General features: G+C 46.8%; 3 protein-coding genes across 3 annotated transcripts; 2 read left to right on the forward strand and 1 right to left on the reverse strand.

Annotated features, from left to right (window-relative positions):
• The first annotated feature begins 526 nt into the window (after positions 1-526).
• On the forward strand, positions 527-838 carry LOC134615429 (histone H4). The gene has a single exon (XM_063459948.1). The coding sequence runs from the start codon at positions 527-529 to the stop codon at positions 836-838; it is 312 nt and encodes a 103-aa protein (XP_063316018.1).
• A 1,277-nt stretch (positions 839-2,115) lies between these two features.
• Positions 2,116-2,496, reverse strand: LOC134615428 (histone H2B 1.1). The gene has a single exon (XM_063459947.1). The coding sequence runs from the start codon at positions 2,494-2,496 to the stop codon at positions 2,116-2,118; it is 381 nt and encodes a 126-aa protein (XP_063316017.1).
• A 300-nt stretch (positions 2,497-2,796) lies between these two features.
• Positions 2,797-3,189, forward strand: LOC134615427 (histone H2A type 2-B). Its single transcript, XM_063459946.1, has one exon. The coding sequence runs from the start codon at positions 2,797-2,799 to the stop codon at positions 3,187-3,189; it is 393 nt and encodes a 130-aa protein (XP_063316016.1).
• Positions 3,190-11,362: the final 8,173 nt, after the last annotated feature.

The following is an 11,362-nucleotide window of genomic DNA, read 5'->3' on the forward strand; positions in this document are numbered from 1 at the left end:
AATGTTACACTGCCATCTAGTGGCCATGTATAGGTACTGCGTTAATTGATTAATTACATAATTCGATCCAGAACTAAGAGATACTATGTGTAATACATACAATCAGTGTAAAAATTAAAAGATTATAATTATGTCTTTAGCTAAATAATTTATCGAGACATATTTACTTTTAATCTCTTTACCTGCATTCCGTGCTATTACAGGATTTGTCTATTATGTATGAAGCAAAGGGAAGGAAAATGAAACATTTTATCAGTAAATGCAGTCTGCACTGAATACTTGCCGGAGCTGCAAATTCGAATACGGTAGAAACCTTTCCCGCTGGCGTTTTTTTTTCTCTAGTTCAAAAATGACTATTCAGCAAATCACCGCAAAGCACAACCTCCTGCATCAGCCAATCAACGACAAGAGCCGCCCAGTGACGGTTTGATTTGTCTATCAGTTCCCCACTCGGTCGTCTCAAGAGACATATAAGAGAAGGCAGCCGTGTTGGGAGCATTCATTGTTCCACTTGTCTCAGCTCAGAATGTCTGGTCGCGGTAAAGGAGGGAAAGGGCTCGGTAAAGGTGGTGCCAAGCGGCACAGGAAGGTGCTCCGTGATAACATCCAGGGGATCACTAAACCGGCTATCCGCCGTTTGGCTCGCAGAGGAGGTGTCAAGCGAATCTCCGGCCTCATTTACGAGGAGACTCGAGGAGTGCTGAAAGTCTTCCTGGAGAACGTTATCCGCGATGCCGTCACATACACCGAGCACGCCAAGAGGAAGACGGTCACCGCCATGGACGTGGTGTACGCGCTGAAACGCCAGGGCCGCACTCTCTACGGTTTCGGAGGTTAAACGTTTCGGCTGATGTTCGATAATTCATTCAAACCAAAGGCTCTTTTCAGAGCCGCCCACTCCTTCCCTCATAAGGCTATAATTCCACCAGGATGGCTCGGCTGTCTCAATGCTCCCTACAACATATTGGAGAACGAGAAATTACAGAGTAGCCTTCCGGTAACACAAACTCCAATGTGTTTCCTATCCATATAATGTTGCCTTATGTTTCCCCGAATATCCTGCTTCGTTTTCTGTTTGAATGCAATGCTCTCATAAAACATGAAATAAGGGCATTGGAGGCTGAGAGGGTTAAAGTCTTCCTTGTTAGTAAGACTAGAATCCTCTCTGCACTAAACTGCAGTCAGTATGTGATCTAAAACGGCCGGAGAGAAAAGCTGCTGTGATCGAAGCAGCCATTCCCGCTTTTTATATGGAAAACATGCTGCATACTGACTTTATACACCTCGAAACAGACCTAAAACTAGACATTCTATACTGTGATAATTATAGTTTGAGGAATCATTAGAATTCTCTAAGCATCACAGTCCATACAAATTATATGGCAGTCGTTTCCACCTGAGTATGAAAGGGTTAAACTATATGCATTTTATCATCACAAAATACTGCTTAATGAAACTGCAATCAGTATGTGGCCAGGAAATGGCGGGAGAGGAAAGTGGAAGAACAAAAAGCTGCTGTGACAGAGCCAGCAGGGGGACTATATCGTGCAGGATTTAAACTTCGCCATTTTGTAACCGACTTTCCCGCTTTAAAAACGCCATGCAGAGAACGCTGAATGTATAAATTTGGTAATAAATACATTATAAGAGGGAAACAGACCCACCAAACTCCTAATTTTAATTTATAAAGTATTCATTGAGATTGATATTGCTGGTTTGATCCATGATATGTATTAAACAAAAAGTAACCATTGCAATCTGTATACACGAGATGGCAGCATTGTATAATTTGTGAGAGAGGAGTGTGAATGGAAACACGTTTCATGTGTAAGCTAGATTGATACATTATAATAGTTTCAGGCTGTTGTATCTTTTAGTATACTTTATAACCAGCAGAATAAATGTTACACTATAGGTTCTGCCATTGAGAGTGTTTTACAATTTATTTTAGCTTGAAGAAGATTTCAAAATTGAAATAGTGTAACGCGACAATCGATTACTTTTTACATTTCGCACATAGAGAATACTCTCGTAATATAGTCACAGCTCTCTCGTGGATTGTGTGGGTGGCTCTTAGAAGAGCCTTTGTGTTATTAGAGTTTGGGTGACGGGTCTTTACTTGGCGCTGGTGTACTTGGTCACTGCCTTGGTGCCCTCAGACACGGCGTGTTTGGCCAGCTCTCCGGGCAGTAAGAGCCGTACAGCGGTCTGGATCTCCCGGGAGGTGATGGTGGAGCGCTTGTTATAGTGAGCCAGACGGGAGGCTTCCCCTGCGATGCGCTCGAAGATATCATTGACAAAGGAGTTCATGATCCCCATGGCCTTGGAGGAGATACCGGTGTCGGGGTGGACCTGTTTCAGCACCTTGTACACGTAGATGGCATAGCTCTCCTTCCTGCTCTTTCTGCGCTTCTTCCCATCCTTCTTCTGGGTCTTGGTCACGGCTTTTTTAGAGCCCTTCTTGGGTGCGGGAGCGGACTTGGCTGGTTCAGGCATGATGATCAGAGAAATCTTACGAAATTTCCAACAGAATAAGGAACACGTTCCCCAGCTGCTCTATATATAGAAGCCCTGGCAGTAAAGCCTGACCTGTGTGCATTTTCTATTGGTTCGTTCAGTAAGAGCATTGAGCATGGAACGCGGTAACCTACAGCGATTGGTTACTTTCTGAGTCGGACGCTGATTGGTGGCTTTAAAATGCAACCAATTAGATTAGAGCTCGCGGTATCTGAGATGGTATAAATAGCCGTGCAGGGGGCGCCAAGGTCTAGACGATAATTCGATTTCGTTTTGAAAATGTCAGGAAGAGGCAAACAGGGCGGCAAAGTCAGGGCTAAAGCCAAGACCCGATCATCCAGAGCAGGTCTGCAGTTCCCAGTCGGCCGTGTCCACAGGCTGCTCAGAAAGGGCAATTATGCCGAGCGGGTTGGAGCCGGAGCTCCGGTCTATCTGGCTGCAGTGCTGGAGTATCTGACCGCCGAGATCCTGGAACTGGCTGGGAATGCAGCCCGAGACAACAAGAAGACCCGCATCATCCCCCGCCATCTGCAGCTCGCTGTGCGCAACGACGAGGAGCTCAACAAACTGCTCGGAGGGGTCACCATAGCCCAGGGTGGGGTATTGCCCAATATCCAGGCTGTTTTACTGCCCAAGAAAACCGACAGCCACAAGCCAGCCAAGAGCAAGTAACTCCACTGTCCCTCAGCTCCCAAACTTACACAAAGGCTCTTTTAAGAGCCACCCACAATCCCCAGAAAGAGCTCACACTGATATATGACTGTATGGAGGTGATCACTGTCTTGCTACATTCTTATACGGTTATTCACTACAGTGACACGTCAAAGGGAATTTAGTATTTAAGGGTCTAATACCTCTTTTTTACAGTCTCTGTAATTCGGCTAACGAACTAAGTGATGCTTTTCAAATTTCCATTAAAACACACCTAGCGGACTTTCCCTTTCTAACCATTGCTATTACTACTTGTTATACACTGGGGAGTCTTTAGTGAAACACAAGAAATCGATCAAAAGCGGATTAATAGTTAAGTCACTATTGTGAACAATAGGAAAGTGCTGCATATCATTATAAGGTGGAAGGAAGTAAAGACTCCAATCCATCCCGATTTTCACACATCGGTAGATTCAATTAAACTTGAGATCTTTTGGGGTTTTTTTGCCTCAATTTTATAATTCAGGTTTTAGTGAATGAGCATGCCTCTCTTTCTACTGGTAATGCAAAAGAGGGCGGCAAATTCCAATTTCAAGTGACTTCCAATCATGCCACAAAAAAAAAAATCTCAACTCCAAAGCCAGTCAGATTTCTCCTAGGTGGGATTTAGTCACACCATATGGCCATGTGGGGGTCCTCTCCTGCTTCAAAATAAGCCAGTATGCCATACGGTGTAACTAAATTCCGTATTGCCAAGATAGGTCTAAGTAAGTAGTATTGTAAGATTTCATGCTGTATTTTGGGATGTGCTCTCCTTCACATGTACAAACCTTTTGGAAATGTATTACTGTTCTGCTTTAATTGTACTACGTTGTTTATTTTGTTTTCCATATTTCTAAACACTAAAAATATAGATGAACCAAAAACCCTCTCCCCTCCCCCTTTAAAAAAAAATAAATAAATATATATTTATTCTTGATGTGGTATCATTCAAGTAAGACACATAAAGTCATAGCTTTCCCATATTTTGTAAATTCTAGTAGGCTTAAATTTGTATACTTTCATATCACTAGAAATGAGGCAAATCTAATCAACATGAGGTTGAGGGTCAATCATCAAAGCCTGGGCCTCCTCCCTATTTTCTTCTCCCTTGCACAGTGGGTCAGCTAACTGCCTCCATCCACACATCAGGACATGCATGCACACATTCACACGGCAAGGGATTTTATATACCACTCGAGATAATATTCTCAAAGCCAAGCGACTTTTTCTAAAAATGGTTTTCACTGAGACCTCATTGTGGGGCTGGACTATTCACGGTCCACAGACCCAACCCATGGGCAGCCTAGATTTCCTTTAAAACAGCCTTCTGTCCTCTAGGTAAGCCCACTGGTGCAAAATGGTAGAGGAGGGGTAGTCTCAATTAGGGTCACTACAGGCCACCTTTCCCACACCTGGCTTACACACAGGTTCCCTCGCCCACAGGCCATCATTCCCAGCTTTTTAAATACCCTCCCTCTCACAGGAAAAGTACAACATTAACTTTCACAAGGTAAGTACAAAAGAAAAAATGCATTACTGTAAAACCAAAAATAAAAGCAGGTTGTGTCAAATAGACAGTGTGTCTGGGAAAACAAACAGCCCCAATGCAACCCATATGCCAGGCCGGGTGGTTTATAGAGGGTCTTGGCTCTTCTCCTCACCACCTCGTCTCAGACTGATTACGGCTTTGGGTGGATCTACATTCACCCTCGATAGTCGTAGAGGCGTCAATTGAAGGGTGCAAGTGACTCTCCAGCCGACAGTGTTGACACAGAATCTCCTTGAGGCACCCACCACCAGAGTACCTGCATCTTCGCCACTCCATCAGGACGGAGAATGGCAAATCATCAAATATTTTATTTATTTTTTAAATTCTTTATTTTTGTTGAGGCATGTGATTATGGGGGTACAGAAAAAAGAGAGGGAGACGTTCAAGAGTTGTACAGGATGGGGTCGTCATAACATATTGACAAAGTCTCCTATGATTATCAACCTCATTTTATATATATATAGTAACATGCTGTGGCTAAATACTGTTATCTCTTGCTTTAATACTGTAATCTCTCGCATTGATACTGTTTCCTCTCGCTTTAATATTGTTATCTCTCGCTTTAATACTGTTATCTCTCGCCTTAATACGGTTATCTCTCGCTTTAATACGGTTATCTCTCGCTTTAATACGGTTGTCTTCTCGACTTAATACTGTCAACGTATAGTAGCTTACATGCAAGGCTGTACTCGGTTGGGACAGGTTAATTATTAAACGTTAGGTTACATGCTAGACAGACATATTATATAATAAAGACCACTGACTACCAATTGTATTGTAGTCAAGGATAGCTATAACAAAATGAGGGTATGTTAGGCTAGGTGATATACAGTGCTCTGCATTAATGTTAGGTACACACAAATATATGTATATTAACAGCCGCATAGTTACTCTTTCAGGAGATGGAATTACCCTTGTGAGTACACTTTTGATGGGCAGTCAGTGGTCGCCTGCCAAGGGACCCCCCTAAATATATCTCGAAGCATTTAAATAAAAGGGGATATAAGGACTGCTATGGTAGTTATAGTCCCGATGTGTGTCATGTTCGTATGGTGGCAGTCCCTGTATGGGCGATCCAGACGAGTGTCTGTCTTAGGCGGGAAAAGAGTCCCTGTTGCCGTGCCGATCATCGTGTACAGTATGGTGGCTGTAGGTGGTTAATCCGCGTTCGTTGGCCCGCATGCAGTGTGGAAGGTAAGGTTAAGTTGTTGTCCCTCTGTAGTGAGACTAGTGGGGTATGAGGATGTGCTCGCCTGTTCCTGCTTGGCGTCCTTCGGCAGTCCGTCCTTGAGAAGTCAGAAGGGAGGGTGCCTCAGTCAGCCCTCGGGCATGGATAGCTGGGCATGCAGTCTCCGCCATTTTAAAGGTGGACTCTGCGCTCTGTGGTCTCTTGTGAAGGTGCCGCTTCTAGCCGGTGCTGCCCGCAAGTTTATTCTGTGCAGGGGGAGCGGTGTGGGTCGCTTCTGAGCCTCACTGCCGGTTTTGGTGCCAGCATCCTTGGTCTCCGCCATCTTGCACGCTGCGCTTTGGTGCTGGATCCAGGCGGCCCTGCTGCTGCTCCCGGGATGGTCGGGGCATGCGGGGGTGGGGACCGGGATCACCCCCCCGGTCCATGGGGGGGGGGAACGGGGCCAAAGCTCCACGGGTCTGGCTCCTGTCTGAGCACCGATGAGCAGGATAGCGGGGCAGCGACCGTCTGCCCCACTCACCGCCGGAGTAGGCCTCGTTGATGCCAGTGAGGATTCATCCCCCAGGGGACTGAAACCGGTCGGGCCAGCCTCACCCTGGGTCCGGTACTCTCCACCCGATGTGTTTCACTGATTTTTGTCAACTTTTTATGCCAAAATAAACTGATTGCTTGTTCTTCCGTTGTAAATTTCGGGAGCTGGTCTGACATGCGACCATCTCGCTCGGCGGCCTGGCCCTGCCCCCATCATCAAATATTTTAATATGAAAGTCCTCCATATCAACAGTGGAGTGGGCATCTGGGCCCACTGTTTCTTGTGCCCCTCAGGACCAGATATTTTTATGTCGATGTTGTGCTTCCAGTGATGGTACTGTGCGGTTAAGCCTCTGGACCTGTTGGGAGATCTTATCGTTTGTGTATGGGTCACAGTCAGTAGTCCCTCTCGTTCCTCCTCTCGGTATTTAACGTCGCTAATGAGTCGATTCAGGCTGCCTATTTCAGTTTGCTTTCTGCTAGGTCTGCTTTCCTAACCGCTTGTAGATCCTACAGGAGCTTTTCAATGTTCCCTTTAGCGGAGGGTGATGTGGCGGTATACCCTCTCGAGAATGGGTTACTACCGCCTGTGGTCGCCCCTTCCTAGTTGTGCCCAGTCCTAGAGTGATTATAGCTGCAAACCAGTGATTATAGTATTTTGCAGGAAGGCAAGCGTGGTATCACCCAAACACTAGTCGAGACTTAGGGAAGGGTAAACAAGAACTGTTTATTGTAGGAAAGATACAAAGTATTTATGCACAGGCATCGCTGTGTCTGGGAGATAATGGTATCTCCCGGACACAGGAAGCCGAACACACAAAAAACCCAAAACTCACCCAATACAGTAACACAACCCCATGCCATACATCACCAAATAGCTCCTGGTCCCAGCTATAATCCCTGCAAATAGCGGGGCGATCGGATGTACAGAGCCAGAGAAATCATCATATAAAGTCTGGGCTTAACACTCTGTACATTCTCACAAATAGTTCCACTTGGTTTAGGCCTGTAGAGTCAAACTACACGCCTAAACCATGCAGCAACCAATCAGCACTCACAGAGGGGAGGAGTTACAAGCTAAGCCCTTGAGGGCTCGCCGACCAATCGTGATAAATGGCGCAAACAAGTTTGAATGGCAGCTCCTTCTCCTATTGGTTGGCATGGATTTCCCAACCCAAGGTAAGCTTACCCCCAAGGGTACAATTCAGCTCCCATGGAGTTATGAAAAAAATATTGTGCAATAGCGGAATTGACTTCCGCATGGCTGATTCAGGGCAGTTGCCCGATGTGCATGACATAATGGAAGTCAAATTGAGACAGAAATGTTCCATCTAGTGATTTGCTGCCGCATTCACGGCTTGCCAACTACTCGCGATGTAGCCCCACTTTCTAGTCGCATGTCTCTGCACCCTCATCAAGTGGCTCTGCTGCTCCTTCACAATGTCACTGTCCCATTGTCCACACTGTCACTGTCCCACACTGTCAGACTACTCCCTCTCCCACAATATAACTGCCCCAAGTTGTCACACTGCCCCCTCCATCACATTGTCACTGTCCCATTGCCCACAGTGTCACTGTCCCACTGCCCCACACTGTTAGACTACTCCCTCCCCCACAATGTCACTTACCCAAGCTGTCACACTGCCGCCTCCAAACACACACTGTCCCCTCCACCACAATGTCACAGGCCCCAAGCTGTCGCACTGCCAACTCCCAACATACACTGTCACGCTGCCCCCTCCACCACAATGTCACTGCCGCAAGCTGTCACACTGCCACTCCCAACACACACTGTCCCCTACACCACAATGTCACTGCCCCACTCCTACAATGTCATTGTCCCACACTGTCACACTGCCTCACACTGTCATTGCCCCACACTATCAGACTACTCCCTCCCCCACAATGGCACTGCCCCAAGTTGTCACACTACCCCCTCACACACACTGTCACACTACACCCTCCACATACTGTCACTGCCTCCCTCGGCCCCACACCCCACTACCTCAACCCTATAACCCCCAGCCCTCCACACAGCACCCCATGGCTACCACAGTAGAGCCACATCGCACCAACCCTCGCTGTTTACCCTTGTAAACAGCCCAGGCATTACAGGAACAACTGCCCCCAGCAAATCCGGATGGAGTGGAACTGACCCCCATCTAACCAGCCCTGAGCCGGAGCCCACTGTGAAGAGGGAAACCGTTACGGGGGTGGTCCAGGCGCAACCCAGGAAATTTGGCCAGTGCTTCATGAGATGGCCCCGGTACAAGCTGTGGAGGACAGCCATGCCGAGCATAGGCAAGTTGTCAAAATAAATGGCAAGGAGGCTCAGGGGCTAAGAGACACGAGGGGCACTCTGACCCTAGTACAGCCGCACCAGGTTAGCACCACGGCAAATACCGGCCGGACTGTGGCTGGTAGAGTCGCCGGCGGAGCCATCAATACACAGAGGTCGGCATCATGCAAGACTTACCGGCAGAGGTGTGAATACATACACACACACACACACAGATTTCTGAATGCACACAGGCGTTGCTGAATGCACACAGGCTGATTTATACACGTACACACAGACTGCTGAGTCCATACACACAGACATACAGACATACAGACTGCTGAGTCCATACACACACACACAGACATACAGACTGCTGAGTACAGACACAGACTGCTGAGTCCATATACACACACAGACTGCTGAGTCCATACACAGACACACACACACACAGACTGCTGAGTCCATACACAGACACACACACACACATACTGCTGATTCCATACACACACACAGACTGCTGAGTCCATACACACACACACACAGACATACAGACTGCTGAGTCCATACACACACACACAGACATACAGACTGCTGAGTACAGACACAGACTGCTGAGTCCATATACACACACAGACTGCTGAGTCCATACACAGACACACACACACAGACTGCTGAGTCCATACACAGACACACACACACACACACACACACATACTGCTGATTCCATACACACACACAGACTGCTGAGTCCACACACACACACACACATACACAGACTGCTGAGTCCATACACCCACAGACTGCTGAGTCCATACACCCACAGACTGCTGAATCCATACACACGCACAGACTGCTGAGTCCATACACCCACAGACACACAGGCTGCTGAGTCCATACACAGGCAGAGACTGCTGAGTCCATAAACACACACACACACACACACAGATTGTTGAGTCTTTACACACATACAGACTGCTGAGTTCATACACACACACAGACTGCTGAGTCCATACACACACACACAAACACACACACACAGACTGCTGAGTCCTTACACACACACAGACTGCTGAGTAGGACTGCCATCAGAAATTTTAGGGCCCCTGACACAGATCAAGATCTGGGCCCCCGGGGCCAGCACCAAGTCCGCCCACAAGGATGAAGTGTGTGTGTATAGTGGATGTAGAATGTGTGTCATGGATGCAGTGTGTATAGTGGATGTAGAATGTGTGTAGTGGATGCGGTATTTGTGTCATGGATGCAGTGTGTATAGTGGATGCAGTATGTGTGTCATGGATGCAGTGTGTATAGTGGATGCAGATTGTACATTTAGTGTAATGTATGTAATGTTTGTATGCATGCATTAGATGCAGAGTGTGTGTGTAGTGAATGTAGGTGTGTATAGTGAATGCAGAGTGTGTGTTTTTGTAGTGGATGTAGTGTGTATAGTGAATGTAGTGTGTATAGTGAATGTAGTGTGTTTGTAGTGAGTGCAAAGTGTGTTTAGTAAATGTAAAATGCAACTAGTGAGTGCAACGTGTGTATAGTGAATGCAGTGTGTGTGTGTTTGTGTGTAGTGCAAAGTGTGTTTAATGAATGTAGTGTGTGTGTGTGTGTAGTACCGAGCGTGTTTAGTAAATGTAGTGTGTAGTGAGTGAAATGTGTGTGTATAGTGAATGTAGTGTGTGTGTGTGTAGTGCAAAGTGTGCTTAGTGAATGTAGTGCAAAGTGTGTTTAGTGAATGTAGTGTGTGTGTAGGGCAGAGTGTGTTTAGTGAATGTAGTGTGAGTATGTGTAGTGCAGAATGTGTTTAGTGAATGTAGTGTGTGTAGTGCAAAATGTGTATAGTGAATGTAGTGTGTGTGTGTAGAGCAAAATGTGTATAGTGAATGTAGTGTGTAGCGCAAAGTGTGTTTAGTGAATGTAGTGTGTGTGTAGTGCACAGTGTGTTTAGTAAATGTAGTGTTTGTAGTGAGTGCAGAGTGTGTTTAGTGAATGTAGTGTATGTGTAGTGCAGAGTATGTTTAGTGAATGTAGTGTGTGTGTGTGTGTGTAGTGCAGAGTGTGTTTAGTGAATGTAGTGTGTGTGTAGTGCAGAGTGTGTTTAGTGAACCTAGTATGTGTGTGTGTGTAGTATTTTTTTTATTTGTGTGTGTATATTTCAATTTTATTCCCCCCTCCCTGGTTCTTACCATGCCAGGGAGGGGGGAGATCGCATTCCCTGTTGGTCCAGTGGCATGGTGGAGGGTGCCAGCCGCGGTACATTGAAGAGGGGGCCCAGCAACACACACTGTCTTCCTTTCCAGCTCCCCTCTGACTAACTCTCGCGAGACAGGCCTGCGTGCTGTGCGCTCTGGCGGCCGCAGGAAAGTTAGACAGAGAGCAGCTGGAAAGGAGGACAGAGTGTGCTGCTTTGCCCCCCTCTGCAATGTACAGGTAGCAGGGCGCCCTCTGTGCACGTATATATAGCGAAAATCGCTAGATATATATATGTGCACATAATGAATGTGGGGCTCGGGCCCCCCAGGACCGCCGGGCCCATGACAACCGTTATGGTTGTCATGCCCTGATGGCGGCCCTGCTGCTGAGTCCAAACACACAC

Source organism: Pelobates fuscus, chromosome 6, assembly GCF_036172605.1.
Source record: "Pelobates fuscus isolate aPelFus1 chromosome 6, aPelFus1.pri, whole genome shotgun sequence".
NCBI classification, from domain to species: Eukaryota; Metazoa; Chordata; class Amphibia; order Anura; family Pelobatidae; genus Pelobates; species Pelobates fuscus.